Source organism: Heteronotia binoei, chromosome 8 (assembly GCF_032191835.1).
Source record: "Heteronotia binoei isolate CCM8104 ecotype False Entrance Well chromosome 8, APGP_CSIRO_Hbin_v1, whole genome shotgun sequence".
Classification (NCBI taxonomy): Eukaryota; Metazoa; Chordata; class Lepidosauria; order Squamata; family Gekkonidae; genus Heteronotia; species Heteronotia binoei.
Window position 1 is genome coordinate 50,764,540 of NC_083230.1, and position 22,792 is coordinate 50,787,331.

Genomic DNA, 22,792 nt, shown 5'->3' on the forward strand with positions numbered 1-22,792 from the left:
GTTGTAGGCAAAAAAATATCTGGAGAGCTACCGTTGGCCACCCCAGCTGTAGGCCAAGTCCTGTCAAGAGGCCCATGGCTGATTTAGACAAATCAGATTTCTCTTTTGTGTTGGGGCCCATCACCAGCAGCCATGTCTTATCATACAACAAGTTCCTCTGGGCCTTCTTGCTCTGCGATGTCTGTTTGCAGAACACCTCATCATACTCCACTGTGGCTGCCTCATCTGCCAACACCCTGGCCTTTAGCACATCGCCCAAGTAGTTATTTAAGCACCACCCCTTATCGGGATAGGCTGACATGCCCCTCCCCCGGCCCAAATCAGGTTTCATTATAGGTTGTCCTGGGAAAGGGTGGACAAGGTTTTTGTGCTCTTGCAGTCACCTGGCCCCCCAGCTGCCCACGCAGACCATCCGTCCTTCCTAGACAGACGCCATTGCTGCTGTCCCTCCCAGCCTGCACAGGACTGCAAACAGGGCCTGCGGTTAAATCAGGGCCCAGCTTTTAGATATTTTCTGGTCATTAGTATCTGACCATCAGTAGCACATGACTTTGAATCACAAAGTTCTAATCTCAATACTCAAGAGTGTTGCTAACCACAACATGAAAGGTACAGCGCCCATAAAAGCTTTACTGGAGTTTTCAAATGGACGTATATTAAGTATCACCTAAGAATTATACCCTTCAGAGACCACAGAAAGGTGTAATTCTGTTTAGGACCTCACTGTGTAAGTTTTAACAATGCAGGAGCAGGATGGGTTTTTTAAAAAAGAAGGAAAGCAGCTGCTGAAGTAAAACGTTTTTCCTCACAATTTCATTCATGTATTCCAACAGTCCAGATTTAGTTGTAATATAGCCAAATTACCATATTTAACAGGGCCAGAGGACTGGTCCTCTTCACTGCTGGAACCACTGTCCAAAGTGCTTTTTTTCCAGTACTTAGGCTTCCATTTCCTTTTTTCTTTCCAGGTTGTAAATGGAGGAGCTGTTAGCAAGCAAAAAGAACCTGAATAACGTAATGTATTATTACTTAAAAGCAAAGCAGAATTTCTGTCCTATGATGTGGATATGCTGAAATCACTAGTAGCTTTGGACAAAGCTCTACATAATGCCATGAATAGCACTGTAAACTTATAAACTACTATAAGAGCCATGTTGAGGTATCCCAAGTTACTTACTGTGACCTTTGCTTTCATTGACGTTGCTAACAAGAAGTACAGCCATTTGATCCATTGACATGCGATCTTTGTTTACACCAAAAAGTTTTTCAACATATTTTTCTGAAATGAGATGGATGCACTTTCAAAGACACATACTGCCATTTATATTTCACATATTCAATAATTTCAGAAATCTTGAAAAAAGCTACAAGCAAGCAGGACTCACAAGTGGCACTAATGACAAACAATGTATTCATCTTTTATAAAGTTTCATCACTATTCTAAATATGTTTTCCAGGAGTAGCAGACTTCCAAGACACTAGGGAACAGCAGACCTGAACTATCTCCTGTGTTAAGAAACTGCGTATGCCCTATACCAGCATTAACCAACCCTTTTCTTGACCCAACTAAACAGGGCACATGCAGAACTAAATTGCTTTGATGAAAGAAACAGACAACATACCTGTTGCAGTGCTTATCTCTTCATCAGTGCTTTTTTCTGAACAGCCTATCAAATCTAAGTTGTAAGAAAGAATATCTTCAAACAGCTGTCTTCGACTGAGAGTGCAATCTTTCATGTGTTGCCTTAAAAAGAAATAATTCAACTAAGAATTAGTTTGTGTGCGCACACAAAGAAGAACAAAAAAACCTGGGAATTTTAAGCTATGCTTACACCATTATTCTAGCTAATGTGTAAGCTTATTTGGATAATAACAAAAGCCCCAGTGGTGAAATACAGGGATGCATGCAGTTGTAAAGCCTAGCAAGAGCTTAAACCCAGCCCCAGAGCTAATATAAAGACCAGAAATGGGTAGTGCCAGGACAGAAACAGGACTTAAGCCACTATCTTAAGCCTCATCAGACCACGTCCCAACACTAGCACAATGCCACAGTGGTGATAAAGCTAGAATCAGTATAAACACTTCCACTGAATTCAACAGAAGCCTCCCATGGCAGAGCCGATAATTCTAAGTTTGCAGCCAATGACAGCTCTCTGTTGCCATGAGCATTATTTTATTTACCTCATCTTCTACCCTTTTCTGCAAAACTCAAAGTTCTGAAGAAGTAAGGAATGCAGAGGAACAACTGAAGTAAAGAAAATAAACTGTGCAAGCCAACATTCAAATTGTTGAAATATACACACATCATAGAAATTAATATAATATACAATATTTATTTATTTATTACCTTAAATTTCTATCCCGCCCTCTCCACAAGCCGACTCAGGGCAGCTGACAGTCAGTTCAAATGTTTACATTTACAATTTAAAAACCAGTAAAATACATTTACAATTAAAAAACATTCTATGGTGCTGTCTTCAATATAGGTGGATTCTTCTTTCCTGATGGTGATCGTATAGTAATCATAGCTCTTCAGAAATAGAATTCACACCATACAATCAATAAGATTTATACACAATTCATAAACATCCAGCACTCAACATAAATCACCGTGTATATAAATAACTTTCCTCCAGGTCTTTTTTTCAGTTCAAAAATCCAGTCCAACCTCAGATATTGTATCCATAAGCCTGGTACGAAATCCACTCCAGTAGCTTTTGTAAGAAAGAAATCCAGGTCACTTAGAATTCAATGTAGCAATGTTCTTCCATAGGCTGCCCAGGCAAATTTCTTAATGAGCTGCCAAAGCAGCCCCACCCCAACACCTCCAATGGCTTCTGACAGTGTTTCATGTTCACAGCTTCCTCAGGGATTATTCCTTAACAAACTATAACCAACTCATACATTCATAAACCTCTCCTCAGCTCAAAATACAGAATTCTCCTTTGCCAAGCTTTGCCTCCTAGAGTGTCAAACCCTCCTGTTTTGCTGCAAACACAAATTCTGCTTGGAACATCAGCCATCCGAACACCATTCTCCCCAGAAGATATCCCCAAGCACATGAAGAATCATACTCTCTTTTTCTCATCTTGCATTATTCTAAACCTTACTCTTGGCTTTTTTCCATTCCATATGAAGTTGTTTTTAGTTCTATGCCATTTTTTAAAAAAAAATCTATATCAATAGGTAGCATTTAGAACAAAAAGTCAGTTTTGGTAAGGCAGCAATTGCACATAGTCATGAAATTTTCAGTTTGTCCCATCTTTGCAGATCTTCAATTATATTTTTTGGTAATTATCTTTATATAGATTTTTATGTTTTCCTGTTATGTTGATGTCCAAATATTTTGTTGGTTTTCTGGTAACAAGGCATCCTGTTGATTTCTATATTTCTCCTTGTTCTTCATTGGTTGTATTTAATAAGATTACATTGGCTTTCTTTTGTTCAGTTTATATCCAGAACTAGTTCTGAAGCTGGTTATTTGTTCCATTATGTATGTCAAAGAGGTAAAAGGCCTTCTTGTCACTGTTATAACATCATCATCTGCATATCCTATTGTCTTGTCTGATTTTTTTGGCCATTTTTCATTGCTAGAATAAATGGTAGTGGTGATGGCATTCTTGTTGAGTTCCTTTTGGCAATCTCAATTTTTCCCAATAAAGTTCACTAGGACTCTGGCATATCGATCAGAATAAATACTTTAAATCCAATTTAAAAATTCATTTCCACAGTCCACGTTTTGTAAAACTTTAAGTAGGAATGGCCAAAGCACATTATCAAAGGCTTTTTCAGCATAAAAAGACATAAACGCCAGTTTTTAACCTTTCCTTCTATAATATTCAGTTGTGTTTAAGCGATATCTGATGTCATCTTTCATATATCTTTTCTGAACAAATCCCATTTGATCTTGATGAATTAATTCTGGAATACATTTTCTTAAGTCTCTCTGCAATGATTGTTGCAAAAATCTTGTAATTTACATTTAGCAATGAAATTGGTCTGTAAGATTGTGCTAGTAATGGATTGTTCCTTCTTTGTGTATTAGAGTAATATTGGCCTGTAATCGCGTTATTGGTAGCTGTTTCCCCCCCTCTCCCCACACACACTTGTATCTCATTCATTACTTTTTTGAGCAGTATTGTTAAACCATCTTCAAAGAATGTATAGTATGTTGCTGTAAGACCATCTGGACCAGGAGTCACATCTTTTAAAGAAATTTTAATAGCATAATTAACTTCCTGTACTGTTATAACTTGATTTGATATTTTTCTGTGTTCTGGTGTACATTTTTAAAATGATGACTGATGTAAATATTTCTCCATTTCATCCTCATTTATGAGTTCTTTTTTGTAGAGGTTTGTAAAGGTTTTTATTTGATCCATCATTCCTTGTTCTGAATAAAGTACCTGGTTTTTCCTTTTCTAATTCCTGGTATCCTCCTCTTTCTCCTTTGTTTTCTTAAACGATGAGCTAGATATCTTCCTGGCTAGTTTGCAAATTCAAAGTGCCTTGGTCTTAAATATTTTAACTTTTTCTGCATTTCTTCAACTTCTAGCAGATCCAGATTTTTTAAAAAATGTTTGCACTCTTTCAACTTGTTTTTATTGCCAGTACTTTCAGGTTTTTATCCCACAATGTCCTTAATTTGTCTGATTTTTTCCCCAAATCTTGTTTTTCTTTTTTTTCTTGCAGCTATTTGCCAGTAAGGTTTTCACAATGTAGGCCTTACTAACTTCCTGTGTTAGTGATGCTGTTGTATCATTTACATTGTTAGATCTTCCTTGCATTTTTGTTTCACTTCATCTTGCAGTAAAAGGTTATCATTTAGTCTCTCTCTCTCTCTTTTCTGTTTCCACTCTTCCAAGTTAGTTCTGTTCAGGAATCATTTCATAGAAAGAGAGGTGCTGGAGCTCATTTGCACATCTCATTTCCATATGCCATATACTCCTGACATCACCAGAAGTTGTATTGAATTAATCTACCTTAGGATCTACCTTAAAATGCTTCTTGAATTATAATTGTCATAATAAAACCTTACTCCCATCATACTTTTAAAATAACTTTTTTCAACTTCAGCAATTAATGTCTTAGATATCCAGGGCATGTCTATTCTTAGTATGATTGATGTCTGTTTAAGTAAAACGTGAAGTCTCTGGATGGAAGGTTCGCCAAACATCCTCCAATTCTAACATCTCCATGTATTTGAATACATTCTTCGGTAATTCTCCACCAACATTTTTGATGTATCTTTTTTTTTTAAGATCAACGACTCCATGTCTCCCAGGATCAAAATTTCACCGTCGCAAAAATTTAATAGTGTTTGATAAAAGTTTTTATAGAATTTAATTTTGTTGTCATTTGGCGCATATATTGATGTCGCTGTCCAGATTTGTCCTTCTGGTTGTCTGATACTCAGAATAAGATATCTTCCATTCTGATTTTCAATTCTTTGAGGATTTCTAAATTTTGATTGTTCATCTAAATTGCTATGCCTTTTTACTTAGTTTGGACAGAGGCAGTATAAACTTTGCCCAATCTTTTGCAATTTAAGAGATGTTCTTGCTTCTTCTTTGTAAGAGTTAGTAAATGTTTTCAGTTGGTTGGAAATTCTTGATCATTTAATTGGGAAGTTTAATCTACTAACATTTACTGAAATTATTTTGAGCTCATTCATTTTGTCTTCATTTCTTTTTTTCCCCTTTGCCTCTCCTTCTTTAGGAGGGTTCGGGGTCTTCTGAACCTGAGCTTTGATCGCTGTCTGTTTTCAGTTTTGTAAGAGTTCTTCTGCCTGTTCTAATGTTGTTATTTTCTTACCCTTTGGCAAAAATATTTCTAAGGCAAACAGAATTTTCCAATAATAACATATATTTTTCTGTTGAAGTGCTTCTGTCAGATTTCCAAATTCTTTTTTTTTCTTGATTGTATCTGGTGGAAGATCTTGAAATATTTGAATTTCTTTACATTTTTGAGAGGCTCTTTCTTGTGTTGTGATAGAATTTTTTTTTTAATGTTTTCGTTGGTGAACAAGATCAATATGTCTCTTGGAAGGTTATTTTAAAGCCTTGCATATCTTGAGTTGAATTCCGAAAATTTGCTTAATTTCTGGGAAGTCACCTTGTACCTTTAAATAAACTATTAGTTTTCTGAACCTGTTTTCTAAGTCCTGATCATGGAAAGCCACGGAATCGTAGATTATTAGTTCTAAATTTTGTTTCTAAAACTCCAATCCTTTGATTTGCTTCTCTGAGGGAATATTCTCTTGATGATGTTGTTTTACTTCAAACTTGTCTTGTTTCCCCTTCAAATTCTTTTTGCTTTGCTTTGATTTCTTGAAACCTTTGTTTTCTTCTATCTTTTGACTTTGTTTCTTGCAATCCAGATGAAATCTCAGTCCTTATTTTTTGTATATCTTCCTTATCTTTCCACCCACATGTATTGGCTTAACAACCGGTCATCATCCCTCAATGGTTGCTAAGGGAATCTTCCATACAAGAAGTAATAGAGAACTATGCAGTGCAAGACGGAGGATCTTGAAAATGTGCTGGCAGAACATTATCATGATGATGTGCCACTGTAACTTTGCACACAATTGGAGGAAATGAAGAGTACCTATCAGCCCGTCCATTCCAACCATTGCTCCTACTGACCCAGCATTAAAGCTGTCTTCTGCTTCACAGGATCACAGGCCCATGAAACAGCCCCCAAAAGAAGCTTCAGGCAGCAGAGCTTCAGCACAACTCCCTACAAGGGATGGGTTAAGCACTGGCCCACTGATTATGCTGTAATCCCCTAAACCAGGGGTGGCCAACAGTAGCTCTCCAGATGTTTTTTGCCTACAACTCCCAGCAGCCCCAGCCAGCACAGCCAATGGCTGGGGTTGATGGGTTGTAGGCAAAAAACATCTGGAGAGCTACTGTTGGCCACCCCTGCCCTAAACAAGTAGGATCTAGCATGTGGGAACACACACTAAGCTGCCTTATACTGAATCAGATCATCAGTCCATCAAAGTCAGTACTGTCCAGACCAGGAGTGGCCAAACTGCAGCTCTATGTGGCTCTTTCATACATATGGTGCGGCTCTCAAAGCCCGCACCACCCCATCAGCTGACTTGGAGATGCATTTGTCTCTTTAAGCCAACCAAGCCAGCAGCTTGGAGAATGCATCTCAAGTTAAAGTTGCTTTCTTTCCACCTCTTCATCCCATCCCTCCCCATCTATTTGCCTGCCTGCCTTCCTTCTCTCAAACATCTGACATTCATGTCTTGCAGCTCTCAAACATCTGACATTTATCCTATGTGGCTCTTACAGTAAGGAGGTTTGGCCCCTTCTGGTCTAGACTCTAGACAGACTGGCAATGGCTCTCCAGGGTCTCAGCACCTACTTCCAGATCTTTAACTGGAGATTCCAGGGTTTTGTGTGCCAAGCAGATTAAGAACATAAGAGAAGCCATGTTAGATCAGGCCAATGGCCCATCCAGTCCAACACTGTGTGTGTGTGTGTATACACACACACACACACACACACCGTGGCTAATAGCCACTGATGGACCTCTGCTCCATATTTTTATCTAAACCCCTCCTGAAAGTGGCTATGCTTGTGGCCGCCACCACCTCCTGTGGCAGTAAATCCCACATGTTAATCACCCTTCGGGTGAAGAAGTACTTCCTTTTATCCGTTTTAACCTGTCTGCTCAGCAATTTCATCGAATGCCCACGAGTTCTTGTATTGTGAGAAAGGGAGAAAAGTAATTCTTTCTCTACTTTCTCCATCCCATGCATTATCTTGTAAACCTCTATCATGTCACCCCGCAGTCGACGTTTCTCCAAGCTAAAGAGTCCCAAGCGTTTCAACCTTTCTTCTACCACTGAGCCATCGCACAAGAGTAAGAACACCAAGGGTTAGAATTCGAAGAGCATTGAGCCTCACAAGGATTATTGTTATTAAATATCATTATAAGGCACTGTGCAAATTAAATATGCTCTAGGAAACAAGCAGCAGTAAGACTAAAATACTTTTGTAAAGTAGAAGCCATCTTCCAATAGTATGTCATAATACCTTAAGTAGTTTTAACCTCAAAGATTTCAGATTAGATACCAAAGGGTGATTAACATGTGGAATTCACTGCCACAGGAGGTGGTGGCGGCCACAAGTATAGCCACCTTCAAGAGGGGTTTAGATAAAAATATGGAGCACAGGTCCATCAGTGGCTATTAACCACAGTGTGTGTGTATATAGAAATTTTTTTGCCACTGTGTGACACAGAGTGTTGGACTGGATGGGCCGTTGGCCTGATCCAACATGGCTTCTCTTATGTTCTTAAAAGCTTCCATCAGTACCAACATGAATCAGATAAATTAATTCTCAATTGATGTCTTGCCTATCGAGTTAGAAATATATGCTAAGGAGAACAAATTAATTCTGGGAACCAGAAATCTGTTCTGGAAAAACCTTCAGTTTCAGCTTTTAGAGTTGGAATTCAGCCTTTCTACATGAGTTAGTTCTTTCCATGTATCACGCAACAAGTATTTTAATTTACTGGATTACTGGAGTACAGATTAGGGATGGGCACAAACTAAAGTTCATTACGAATTTTGACCAGATCATGAAGCAATGGTTGCAAACTGAAGAACCACCACAAACGGTCATGAATTTTGATGCAGTTCATGGTTCTTAATGAAAAACAGCTGGGAGTTAGGGGAGCTACCCGCCACTCAGCTGTTCGATGAAACTGGCTGGGAACCATTTAAACCCCTCCTTTCTGGTCCCCATGAAAAGCCATGGGGGGAGCAGAAAGCAGCAAGTCTGGGGCTGACAGACCCCTTTAAACAGCTAAGCCATGGGAGCAGTTTGCTCCAAGTGGCTCAAATGTTTAAAGAGGCTTTCTTGACCAGTGCTGGTTGCCTAACAAATTCCCTGTCCAAGAAAGCCCCTTTAAACAGCTGAGCTGTGGGCGAAGGCTGCTCCTGGGGCTCAGCTGTTTTGGCTACAAACCTCACAAACTCGCTTTATGTGTGAGCCAACTGGGTTTGTGGTTTGCCTATGGACTGAACCACATTTTTTTTTGTTTGGGCTCATCCCTAGTGCTGACTCATCAGCAAAACAATTACTTCCATGTCTAGATTTGCTATTTAGTGATCTAGAAGCAGTGGTACCCATTTTCAGAGTGTTTGGAAGCAGCGGGCAAGTGCTTCAGGGAGAACGGAGTGTGGCTGAATCTAGTCAAGATTTTAATCTCACTGGTGCTCTCTGGAAGGTAAATGCACACAACTTCTGACAGATTTCATTCATTCCCCTAATTGACCAGATGCATGTTCCTAGAATTGTGCTTGCTATTTGAAGGAGAAAAGTTACACCAACTGTGAGAAACACTTAACTGCACTAGATATACCAGTTGTACCCTTTCCTGGAACTGAGAGAGTTGGCCACATTCACAGATCCCTTTCCAGAATCAATGATTTAATGTTGCTCTTAAATGTGTCTGGATATCTGGAGTAGTGACATCTGCAACAAAAATTGCTGAACTGAAACTGTTTTTAGGAAAAGCAAACTACTCACCACTGACAGTCATCATCGTTGCATGTGCCTGTTAGATCAAAACGGCAAAAACACTGTTTTGGCTCAATCATATTGCTATACGATACTGAACTGAGGTAAAGTTTTTCTTTTGTTCGAAAATAAGGACTAAATCTAAAAAGGAAAGGATGGAATAGAGGTTAGTATCTTCAAGTTGAGATTAGAAAGTTGGCATTTTGCTTTTAAACACATCAGATAAACTACATTTAATTCCTGCATCAATTCTGAATTTCTAAAGGACAGTAACAGTTGCAAAAGGACAGCCACATTTCTCTTTCAAGTACAAAGCTCAATAACAAAGACAGGTGGAAATGCCAATGGAGACAATGAATGCCTGAAAACTCTGCACATTACTACATTCAGATCAGCACATTATCTTAGCAGCTAGAGTCTCAGAATGGCACTAAAAGAGTACAGATAGTCAGTGTTCTATTCTGTGACATGGGTGACACACTAAAGATTCACTAATATATTTCCTAGAAACATGCAAAATGGCCCTTCAATCCGATACAAAGTTTTCCTACCTGCCAAAACACCCCACAGCCATAAAAGCCAATCTCTGGCTCATAATGTGAGCCAGAGCAGGTATTATACCTGCTGCTTACTCATGCAGTTAGGACCTGATTGTTCTGATTAACCAGAAAAATGTATTGGGAGGAAAAGCACCTTGCAGGATCATGCTCATTTCATGGTACACAGCTCAAATAAAGAGGCACCGAGAGAAATCTCTTTCTCTCCAAGCCTTTTATTACTTTTGTATTCCCCCCTTTACCATTCTACTCTCCAGCACTATTGTTATGTCATTTGTTTTCTGTTTCCAACAGTAATCCCTGCCTACACTCAGAGATGTTCTGTGGCATTATGCTATTTGTTTTAGTAACCAGTACAATACCTGTAAGATTTAAAAATAAGAAGTGGGCTATGATAGGGTCCAAATGGATGTGGTTTCCCTTCTGCTTGTCTACTTGGAACTGTAAAGGGATCTACATCCACTGTTATTACCTGGAAGACAAACAGATATAGATTCATGAGACAAATATTCCGGCTTCATCATATTAACTTATTTAATGTACAGAATTACCTGACCACACACATTCTCTTCATTAGACACCAAAAGAGCTGTATTTTTCCTTAAGACTTCTTTCAAGTTATCTCCTTTCACATAAAGTTTTTTAAGTTCATCAATATTGAGACCCAAAAAAAGCTCAGGTTGCTCTAGTGTCTTTTTAGGAAGCTTGCTCGTAGTTTCTTGCTTGGAAGTGTCGATGTGCTTAAGATTAGGTTTAGTAAAAGAGTTTGATTCTCTGAAAGACCTCCTTCGTTCTCTACCAGAATTGGATAAAATTTCATCATCAAAATAATTCTCTTCAATATCCAAAGTCAGTTTGTCTTGTGTTAGGTCATGAAGGGAAGGCTGAGGTAGTGCAAATTCAGGTTCCTCTTCGGCAATGGGAGCAATATTTGACCGATCCTTGATCTGATATGTATGAGCTTCTTTTAGCTGCTGAATTTTTAGAGCATATTCATATTCCAGCTGCTGTAGCCTTTTTTTCTCCAGTGCAATCAGTTCTGCTGAATGTTTCTTGGGGCTTGATGATGGTGAGTTCTCAAATTTCAGTATTTTATTTGGCTGTCAAAACAAACAATTTTTAAAGTTACCACCTTGTACAGACTCAAATATGAGCAAGAGGCATAAAATGCAACTTATTTTGTATTTTAAGCTCTTCCCAAGGAATATATACTTATAAGAAAATCACAATATCAATTGCCACAAAGCCAGTGACAATGTTATCAGGATTCCATTTAAACCAAGCTATGCTACATCTTGCATGTATATATGTTGCCTGAAGAACAGCCTGTTGAACCAAATCAATTCTCGGCAATACACTAAAATCAGCATAACACAGAGTGATGATGATAATTCTGCTTGAACATGGACAGCTGTTTCACCAAACGGGCACAAGCTACAGGTTATTCCACACTGAAGAGCAATATTATCACATTTCCATAAACATTATTATTCACATGACCCAAAGGATGATGACATCTAAAGACTTTAACTGCCAGTTCTAAATAACAACCCTAAGCACCCTCAAGAGCATGCTCTGTGGTATTTTTGACTGCTCTCTTCTTTCAACAGAACATTAAATTAAATTTGCAGATGATACCAAGTTGGGAGAGGTAGCAAATACAGAAGATGACAGAGACAGGATGATCTTGACAGGCTGGAAAACTGGGCTAAAACAAATAAAATGATTTTAATGGGAATAAATGTAACATTCTGCATTTAGGTAGGAAAAATCAAATGCATAACTATAGGATGGGGGAGACTTGTCTTGGTAATAGTATGTGCAAAAAGAATCTAGGGTCTGAACATGAATTAGCAGTGTGATGCAGTAGCTAAAAAGGTAAATGCAATTTTGTGCTGTATCAACAGAAGTATAGTGTCCAGATCATATGAAGTGATGGTACTGCTTTACTCTGCTCTGACCTCACCTAGAGTATGGTGTTCAGTTTTGGGCACCACAATTTCAGAAGGATATAGACAAACTGGGACGTGTCCAGGGGAGGGCAACAAAAATGCTGAGGGGTCTGGAGACCTATGAGGAAAGGCTAAAGGAGCTGGGTATGTTCAGTATGGAAAAGAGACAACTGAATAGTGATATGATCACCACCTTCAAATATCTGAAGGGCTGTCATACAGAAGATGGTGCAGAGTTGTTTTCTATGCCCCCAAAAGGTCAGACTAGAACCAATGGGTTGAAATTAGATCAAAAGAGTTTTTGACTAAACATTAGGAAGAACTTCCTGGTAACTAGAGCTGTTCCTCAGTGGAATAGGCTTCCTCAGGAGGTGGTGGGCTCTCCTCCTTTGGAGGTTTTCAAACAGAGGCTAGATGGCCATCTGACAGCAATGCTGATTCTGTGAACTTAGGCAGATCATGAGAAGGGGGGCAGGAAGGGCTGCATCAGTGCTTAGTTCTCATGGTCGTTTCTTACATGCCACATGAACTCTATAAATATCCATTCATTACATATTTCAACTAAAAGCAGAGCAAGTCCATAAATTTGCTTCTTTGGGGTCAGGCAGCAATTTTTTCTTCTGCCCAGTTTGGCCAGGGATCCTAGAGGTTTTTTGCCATCTCCTGGGCATGGAGCAGGTGTCACTGGATGTTTATGTGGGGTGTGTGTATGAAGTATTTGTAAGTTTCCAGCTTTGTGCAGCGGGTTGGACTAGGTGACCCTGGAGGACCCCTTCCAACTCTATGATTCTATACTTTTGAAAGTGTCATCAGTCTGCCATGTGGCAGCAGGCAAGGGATGCAGGTGGTAGAAAACACCACCTTCCTGGGCATATGAAGTTGAATGTTTCCCTGAACTGTGGCCAATATTTATAACAATTTCATAAACTGCTTTTTTATAAATAACTAAAAAGTGTAATTTACACAGTTAACTGTCTGGAAGTTGATTTGGCTTTCTTGTTTTATGCATCCTAAGCTGTGATTTGAGAGTGTCAGAAAGAAATCTACTGCATATAGTTTTTTGCTTCCGCAACCCTTAGCTGTAAGAACTTACTCCAAAGCGATCATATTCAAGTTTTCGTTTTCCAATTTCTTTGCTAGCCAGTGCTTTTGCTCGAGCAAGCTCTTCTCCGTATTTTAACGCCAGCGCTTTCTTTGCTGTTACACGTTGCTGTACTCTGTGAATCTGAAGCATTTTGACATTTTCCAGTAAATGCCACATTGGAACCAAAAGATGTATGTAAAGAATAAAAACTGATAAAATTAGCCCCACCACTCATCTTTTAGCACTAGAAAGCGCTAACACATTATTGCATTTAGGCTAGAATATTTACACCGTTAAAGAAAAAATAATCTTACTTGTTCTTGAAGTTTCTTCAAAAATACCCTATTGGCATTTAGTATCTTCTCTGTTGCTTGCAGCTGCTCATTAAGTTTAGCAATCTTGCTTTCAGCAAGACGAACAGACTCTTTCTTCTTTGCCTCTTGCTGTAGGAGATGTTTCAACACAGACTCATCCTTCATCAAGAGAAGCCTGACAAAAAAGGGAATGGAGTTAAATTCCTACATTTATTTCATGAGATTACACCTGCTGGAAACTAGGCCAGCATGCTCTCACCCCCAAACAATTCTGAATGCAAGCATTTTCATAGCTTCTTCTGCCACATGAACTCTATAAATATCCATGCATTAAATATTTTAATTAAAAGCAGAGCAAGTCCACAAGAAAATTTAAATGCCAAAACAATAAAAGGTAAGCCATACGGATTAATTCCTTCCTTCAAGCCTTAGTAGTCTTTGTAGTTGTCATGAGCCTACAAGCTTCCAGGGAAGCCTGTATCAGAGCAGCTACAGGGCCTACATTTCCCAGGATCCCTTCTGTTCCTGACTGGGTGGGCAAAAATTTAGGAGGGAAAACTTGCCCAGTGGAGATCAGAGGGGTGGGACCTGGAAGGAAGGAAAGAACAAGTCCACCTAGAGAGAGAGGGTTGTTCTCTCTGGAAAAGGCTGAGCTGGGGAGAGGCTGCAGCTAGGAGGTTCCCTCATTCAAAGAGTGGTGAATTAGAGGAAGGTGAATTAGAGAAAGGGAAAGTATAGTTAATCACATCAAGGCTTTTATTTCTTTGTAACTCCTTTACTGTTTTTCCACTTTCACTGTTGCATTACTAAAACCACTTGTTTTTGAGCACTTACAATAAACTTGTTATACTGCCTGGGTCTTCATATCTCTTTGGTCACGGATAGAAGGGGTTTTGTTAAGAAGGAAGGGGTGGGCCATTACCAGAATAGTGGCAGCCAGTAGAAGGTCCTCCCTGGTCCCCTGCTTTTGACAGTAGTCAAGACAACTACTCCTATGTTGATATTTAACTTAATCCCTGAATAACACCACTTCCGAGTCTGCTGCAGCCCTCTCGTCTCCCAGCATCTGCTGCCCTCCCCCTTGTCTCCAAGCATCTGGAAGCTGGAGCATCAGCAACCCAGTGGCAGGCACACATGCTCTGAGGTGCAGGAGCTGCACCGTGCTGCTGGGCTAGGAAGGTGTGGGCAGCAGGGCTGGGGCAGTGCCTTGCCTGGGGTGCCAGCATTGTGCCAGCACCCCAACACTGGCGCTGCCTACAGTGCCATCCTAATCAGGGCACAACTTTTCTGTCAAAGTAAATGGCTACAGAGGCAACTAGACTGTAATGAATGCTTAAACAGCTGGAAGTGATGATGGAAAATATGCCCACTGTCTTCAAATATCCGAAAGGGCAAAGAAAAGGCATGCATGCAGATACTCTGCCCCAAAGGCAGTCTCCAGTTCTTTCATATTATTTCTTTCTATGTAGGATTAACATTAAAATGAGAACACTTACTTGTGCTTTTTGAGTTTCGCTTCTGCATCTGTAACTTGCTTTGTTACTAATGCTATTCTACCAACTCCATCAACTTCGCCATCAGAGTTTGCTGGTGATGAACTTGCCTTCAGTGGTTCAGCTATTATTAAGCGTTGCTTCTCTCGACTAAAAGATTCAAATACACATTTTTAAAGAGTGTAAATATTAGATCTTTTAAAATCACACATGCAAAACCCAGAAAAATTATATTCCATGAATGTAAGGCTAAGTTTATCTAGCTCCCTAATGGATGCAACAGCCCTGAGAGCCAATTTGGTGTAGTGGTTAAGTGTGTGGACTCTTATCTGGGAGAACCGGGTTTGATTCCCCCGTCCTCTTCTTGCACCTGCTGGAATGGCCTTGGGTCAGTCATAGATCTCGCAGAGGTTGTCCTTGAAAGGGCAGCTTCTGGGAGAGCTCTCAGCCCCACCCACCTCACAGGGTGTCTGTTGTGGTGGAGGAAGATAAAGGAGATTGTGAACCACTCTGAGACTCTAAGATTCGGATTGGAGGGCGGGATATAAATCCAATATTGTCTACTTCTTCTTCAATTGATAAAATAAAGACTAATTTGTTCTGACTAGAAGAACTCTACCTAATAGAGATAGCTGCAATTTTTACTTCTGATCACCTCAATTAGTTTTCTTGAAGGTTAATCCATAACACAAACATACCTGGCAATCTCTTCCTTTAGGAGTCTGTACTCTATCTTCTTATCTTCTGGCAAAGCCTCAGGGGTTCTCATGGGATTATTTTCTTTTTCTGACTTTAAAGGTGTTTTAGGCTTTGATGCCTATAACAGAAACATCCAAAACAACTTCACATGTAGATAAAGAATACAAGTTACTAAAAAGAAGCCCAGCATCTCTAGCCCCCTTCCCTATAATCTCCCTTGCCGTGTTATAAACAGTACAAAGAAGGAGGAAGGGGGGAAATTACAGAAAAAAGGACAGGAACTGGCATGTGTCCCTTTTGTACAGTAAGAATGAGCACAGGTAGAAAATAATTAAGTCCTCTATAGATTCAGAAGATGGGTTCAGCAAACTTTAATATCCTCTTCCAGAGGGAAGTACCTTCCCAATTTTGGAGATACTTTCAGCAAGAACTAATAGAATAAATTAACCCACATCATAAAATCTGAATACCTACAGGACTGCAAAAGTTAAGTAGCAGAAAGAAAACTAAAACTACGATAGCTTTAAACTGTACTGCTGTCTACCCCAGCAAAATATCCTGCAAACATGATGAGTTTAGTGTAGCGGCTAAATGTGCAGACTCTTATCTGGAGAACCGGGTTTGATTCCCCACTCCTCTACTCACAGCTGCTGGAATGGCCTTGGGTTAGCCATAGCTATTGCAGGAGTTGTCCTTGAAAGGGCAGCTGCTGTGAGAGCCCTCTCAGCCCCACCCACCTCAAAGGGTGTCTGTTGTGGGGGCAGAAGATATAGGAGATTGTAAGCCTCTCTAAATCTCTGATTCAGAGAGATGGGCAGGGTATAAATCTGCAGTTGCCTTCTTTCACCACCATCCCAAAGCTACATCTGTCTGCTTGTGAGTCCTCTCCTACATATCAGACCAGAATAACTCAACTATATCATCCACCACTTTACGGGTGTATTTTAAATTGTTAGCCACCTTGTTGGTCCTTGAGCAGAAAGACAGAATACAAATTATGTAAATAAATAAGGGAGCTTCATAAAGAAAAACTGGACTTAGCTGAAGGTTTTTCTCTTTAGTGGGGTGAAGGCATCCAAAACTGGTTAGCTAACACACCTCCTCTTACTCCAGGTAGGACTATGCAAATTTCTGTATGTCTTGGAAAGAGTGAAGGTGTCCTTTCAGGCATAGAATAGCCCATCTCAGTACAATTTCATACCACTCCATAATAACAATTTTTAAAGTCTTTAATGATGAACTAGTATAGAAATGTGAGAAGGAAATAACTCCAAACCTGGCACTAAAAAGAGGTGGGCTAGTTGGATGCCTTCACCCCACTGAAGAGGAGAAACGTTCAGATAATAAGCCCAATGTTTGTTTCTTCTTCAGTGGGGGAAGGCATCTAAAATTGGTTATGTAGCCAATCACAGTCTAGGTGGGAGGAAAAAAAAACTTATTACTGATCTAACACTCATTGAAGAAACCTTCTCTCAAATGCAGCCTCTATTGAATTTTGTTGGTTTATCCTATAGTTTTAACAAAGGTGGCAAAGGAACACCAGGCCACCGCCCTACAAATCTCAATAGGAGCCCTGGTGGGAAGGGCGGCTGAAGTGGCGGCTGCTACTCCAATGGGAGCCCAGAGACCTTAAACCTCATAAGCCTCACAGATACACCTTTTGATCCAGAAAGCTATTGTTGACTAGATACCTTTTTGCCAAAATTTTGTAATACAAAAACGGAATCAGAAAGTCTGAATGTGGCCATCCTTTTCATGTAGGTGCAAAGGGCCCTTCTGACATCCAACTTATGCCATTTCTTTTCCCTTGGATATGTAGGTTTTGGGCAGAAGGTAATGTCAACTGTTGGCTTAAATGAAAAGGCAAACTGACTTTTGGAATGAAAGATGGCTCAATCCTAAACACAACTGAATCCTTGGGTAAGGTCCACAGCTCCTTCCTTATTGAGAGAGAGCCCCTATTTTTTTTTGTTAAAACAATTTTATTTGGTAACATATGGTAACAAATTATATTTCTTGCATCATTAATAACTTCTTTTATCTATCCCATATATTACTTTCTACCCACCCCTCCCCCCGTTACTTGACCCCCGCCGGTGTTATTTACTTAAAGTACTAATGTTTAAAGGTACCCTTAACTAATAAAAACAAAAATTAATATTCTTTTTTCTAAGACTTAATCATTATCAAAAATTGTCCAATGTCCTTTTATTTTCCACTCTTTCTCTACATATCTTCTGAACTTTTTCCACTCCATCTTAAAAACTTCTAAATCATAGTCTCTTAAAATTCTTGTTAATTTGTCCATTTCACTCCATGTCATAACTTTTACAATCCAATCCCATTTCTCTGGTGTGTTTTTTTTTGCTTTCACAACTGCACATATAATGTCCTAGCAGCTGAAAGCAAGTACCAAATTATAGTTCTATCTTCTTTTGGAAATTTTTCCATTTGTAATCCCAACAGAAAAGTCTCTGCAACTTTCTTAAATTCATATCCCAAGTTCCTAGAAATTTCTTGTTGAATTATCTGCCAATACTTTTTTGCTCTTTCACAAGTCCACCACGTATGGTAGAAAAAACCTTCATGTTTTTTACATTTCCAATATCTGTCTGGCATCTTATTATTCATCTTTGCCAATTTCTTAGGAGTCATATACCATCTATACATCATTTTAAAACAGTTCTCTTTAATACTATGACATGTCGAAAGCTTCATAGAGTTCCTCCACAAATATTCCCAAGTTTCCATCTGTATTTCTTTGTTTACATTAATTGCCCACTTAATCATTTGAGATTTCACTGCTTTATTTTCCGTAGACCATTTTAAAAGTAATTTATATAATTTTGAAATTAATTTTTTGTGTCTCCACGCAGAACTTTTTCTATTTCTGTTTGCTCTTTTCTTATTCCTTCAGTTTTAATGTCATTCTCCACCAAGCTCTTTATTTGTTGCATTTGAAACCAATCATATTTATTATTCAGCTCTTCAGCAGTTTTCTATTCTATTTTGCCACTTTGTATTTTTAATAGTTGATTATATGACAACCACTTTTCTTCACCCGTCTCAGCTGTTATTTTTATCACTTCGGCTGGCACCATCCATAACGGAGAGCCCCTATTTCTGAGGAGGAGACAGAAAGATAAAGCCTGCCTTCTCCTCCTACATTTTTCCCAACACTCTGCTGAGAATCAGAAATGGGGGAAAGGCAGCTGAGATGTAGAGTATTCAATCTCTCTGCTTCTATACCAGCAAATCTGGAGAGGAACCTCGGGACCTTCTGGTTCTTTGCAGATGCCAAGAGGTCCATTACTGGAATTCCAAATTGTTCTTCTAAGTCCAGAAGAACTTAGTTGTTCAGAGACTATTCTGCATGGTCCATGTCCTTTTGGCTTAGCCAAACAGCTTGAGTGTTCAGTACGTCCTGGGCATGGTGAGCTCTCAAATCCCTTCAGATGTTTCTCCACTCACTGAAAAATCTGTATTAACTCCTGGTGCAGGAGGGCCCTTGATGGTTTATGAGAGCTTTAGCCATGGTGTTCTCTATGAAAATCAGTACAAATTTTTCTGAAGTAGCTCTTAGAAGGCAAACAGTGCAAGTTTTATCACTCTGAGCTCAAGTAAATTTATGCTGCTGTTCTTCTCTTTTTCAGCCTATTTCCCTTAAACTACCCGGCCCAAGCAGTGGGCCCCCAGCCCTTCGAACTGGTGTCTCTGGTCACTATGATGTGAGGAATCTGGAACAGTCGAACTCCTTGCTTCAGGTTGGTTGATGCAGTCCACCATCTCAGTGACTCTTTTACCACAGAGATCAGAATGATGTACTTGTCTCTCTTATGTCTTTCTAATGTGAATTAAGAGTCCACTGAAATGTTCTCACATGAACCTTGCCCATAAGACTAGATCTATTGTTGCACTGAGGAGACCCAGTAGCTGTGTGGTGAATTACATCTGCCGTTTTCTGACATTGTAAAGTTGTTATTAGTTTCTTGATTGTCGTCTATTTCTCTGATGGCAAGTGGACCTTTTGGGTGTTTATTGGGAACTCATGTGCTTCAAGAAACTAGACCACAGTTCTCATGTCGAGTTCACTCTTTCATTTGGTCTTCTGCCCTGATTAAGATATTATCCACATAGGTACATGTGGACACTTTTTTTATCTCAGAGCCACTACCAATGTGACTAAGACTTGTAGTGAAGATAATAAGTCAAAAAGAAGAATCCTGTACTGGCAATGCTGCCCCTGGAAAGCAAACTGAAGGTACTTTCTGGATGCCTGATGTATCCACATGTATACACTAGCCTCCTTAAGGTTCAAAGAAATAAAGAAGTCACCTGAATAGTCTATAACGACTCCATGCAGAACTTCTGTTGGACTACCCAGACACAGAGGTCTCTTAAATTTAGTACTGCTCTCCATACATCTGATTTTTGGGTACTATAATAGGGATGGAGTATACCCCTTAGAGGTGTTGTTGTGAAGGTCCTAGTTCTATAGCTGCAATGTCCAAGATATGCTGGATCGCTTCCTGCAAACAACTCAGTTTTAAGATTGCTTGGAACTGGTGAAGAGATGAAACAATGTAGAAGTGTCATTAACTGAATTTTGTAACCTATTTCCACTATGGATAGGACCCAATAATCTTTGGTAGTCTTCCTCCACTGGTCCACAATTTTTTGTAGTTGTCCTCCAATTTTGGCATCATGTGGAGGGCTTTTTTCCTTGTGTGCCTGTGTCCTATTGTTTGGAGATGGAGAAGTGGTTGTGGTTTTTTTGAAACTTTGATTAGTAATTGAATTGGCATCCTCCCCTTGCTGTCTTTGTAGTCTCTGCTCCTATTGAAAGATTTGTAGGATCAAAAGGACTGAAAGGACTTTGTTTTGTAGCCCTTCTCCTTATTGGAATATGAAGAAGGCATGGCTTTTTTCTTTAAATTCAACTAATACTTTGTCCAGGGCTCCTTTTCAAAGACCAGTCACCCTGAAAACTTTTCAGTGGAAACGTTAGAGTTCCCCAGAGTTTCAGCCAAAGGCTCCTCCTTACTAGTACATTTGCTGCCTGAGATCTGGTAATACTGTATGTTGTCCTGGGAGGCATCAGTTGCAAATTGACGCACTTGCTTAATCTTTACCAGGGATCTTTTGAACATCAGTGGATCTGGGGCAGGATACTGTAATAAACTGTTTTCTCAGATGACTACTGCACAGGTGAAGTTAGAAAGCACCACTGAAGCTCTAATTGCAAAGGACACTTCATAAGATTTTTGAGTACAGATACATTTTACTGTCCACCAGATCTCACAGAACATTACCTCCCCATCTTTAGAAAGTCCTGCCCCTGAATGCAGTGACAACCAGAGCATCAACCGGGGTAACTTTTAAATCCTCCATAGTTTTATCTGGTAGGATGTAAAATCTTTTTGCAATATTCTGTAGGGAAGTGCCACCGCCAGGCACTGCCCATTCTGAACAAAGTTCACCAAAATTCTCAGGAAATGGGCAACGTGCCAATTTTTTTATTAGCTTCTTAAAGCCTCTAATGTCTAGACTGTCAGAGGTTGTGAAGGCTGGTTTTTCTCCTGTTTCTAAAGAATAGTTGATGGAGGACATCACGTGTTCCAGCTGAAAAATCCTAGCTGAATTATCTTTATCTTCAGACTCTTCTCCAGACTGCTCATCCTCCTCTTTTCCAGATGATAACAGCTGAGGAAATGACAGAAGGGCTGCCTTCCACTTCTGACTCAAGTATCCTAAATGAGTGTTTTCCTTTCTGCACAGATCTGGGCTTTCTGGAAAGGGGGGAAGGCTGTGTGCTCCTCCCTGTCTCTTCTTCATCTTCTTAGAGATTTTTTGAAGAGGAGATTTGATTTAAACCCTGCCCTTCACTACCCGAAGGAGTCTCAGAGCAATTTACAATCACTTTACCTTCCCCACAACAGACGCCCTGTGAGGTAGGTGGGGCTGAGAGCTCTGACAGAAATTGTTCTTCCCCAAACAGCCTCTGACAGTTATGACTGACCCAAGGTCACTCCAGCAGTTGCATGTGGAGACGTGGGGAATCAAACCCAGTTCTCCCAGATAAGAGTCCATGCACTTCCCCCCCACTACACCAAACTGGCTCTTGTTTGAAACATTCGCATCTAGACTGGTCTCTCTCTGGGGATGAGGCAGAAGATGCTGAAGAACAGGAGATGTGAGGGGATAGGCTTGGCCTCTGAGATCATCTGGATCTGCCTGCATCCTCACTAGATGTTAGTTTCCCCCCATTTAATTTCTCCCTAGCAGTATCTCTCCTCTTCCCTGTCTGCATTTGCTGAGGTATTATGACAGGGAATGTGAGTCGAAGGGAAGGGATCCAAGCCTGCACCATCCAATCAGGAGGGGACTGTCCAAAAATAGGTGGGGCAAATGGCACAGCCACCATTTTAGGTGCTCCCAAAGATTCTGGTGTCCTTGTAATGGTGGTTGGAGCTTGCATATAAGGGGTCCCATTGACTGTAAAAACCTTGAACCTGGGATCCTTGCCCAATAATAGAGAATTGAAAGGGCTTGGAGATGCAGAAACAGGTGTTGACTTACTGCCCATGGAACCATAGAGGCCAGCAATGGAGGGTTTTAAAGCCTAGTCTGCAGCATCATTCTTGCCACGGTGCCACTCCTCCTTGCTCTTTTCTAGCCATCCAGAAGCCTCCAGGATTGAACGGAGCATAAAGGGCAGGAAAGAGGTCATCCAGGTCAGGGAGGGATCCAGCGCCTCAGAACCTCCTGACCTTTTCCCTGACTGCAATGAAGGAGTGGCTGTTTCCAGCTGCCCTTTGCCTGAGGCATCAGACAGGGATGGCTTGTCCTTGATTCAAACTTTCTTCCCCACAGATCCAGAGCCTGGGATCTTTACAGAGGATTTGCTTTCCAGCCAAGGTAAGGTTCTGTATAGATCAGTTAGATAAAGCTAGACTCTTAACATTCTCCTACAGCAGCAGGGCTATTCAAACTGGAAGGACACCTTGGCTCTTTACAAGCAAGACATACACAAATTTGCACAGCCCTGGCCTGGAGCAAGAAGAACTATGATCTAACCAGTTTTGGATGCCTTCCCTCACAGAAGGATAAGAGGAATATAGCAGCAGATAACTGACAAAGAGGTCCAT

At 40.1% G+C, this 22,792-nt stretch overlaps 1 protein-coding gene across 5 annotated transcripts in view; it reads right to left on the minus strand.

Annotated features, from left to right (window-relative positions):
- The window catches only part of ZFC3H1 (zinc finger C3H1-type containing), an 80,032-nt gene that overhangs the window by 37,634 nt on the left and 19,606 nt on the right, over positions 1–22,792 (minus strand). For all 5 annotated transcript variants that reach the window (XM_060245080.1, XM_060245078.1, XM_060245079.1 and 2 more), the window contains exons 11-20: positions 15,644–15,762; positions 14,949–15,095; positions 13,453–13,627; positions 13,148–13,279; positions 10,654–11,202; positions 10,465–10,574; positions 9,555–9,686; positions 1,623–1,744; positions 1,178–1,279; positions 865–984 (exon numbers count right to left, since the gene is read on the minus strand). In XM_060245080.1, coding sequence (XP_060101063.1) covers positions 865–984; positions 1,178–1,279; positions 1,623–1,744; positions 9,555–9,686; positions 10,465–10,574; positions 10,654–11,202; positions 13,148–13,279; positions 13,453–13,627; positions 14,949–15,095; positions 15,644–15,762 — 1,708 coding nt within the window. The remainder of the gene's footprint in view (positions 1–864; positions 985–1,177; positions 1,280–1,622; positions 1,745–9,554; positions 9,687–10,464; positions 10,575–10,653; positions 11,203–13,147; positions 13,280–13,452; positions 13,628–14,948; positions 15,096–15,643; positions 15,763–22,792) is intronic.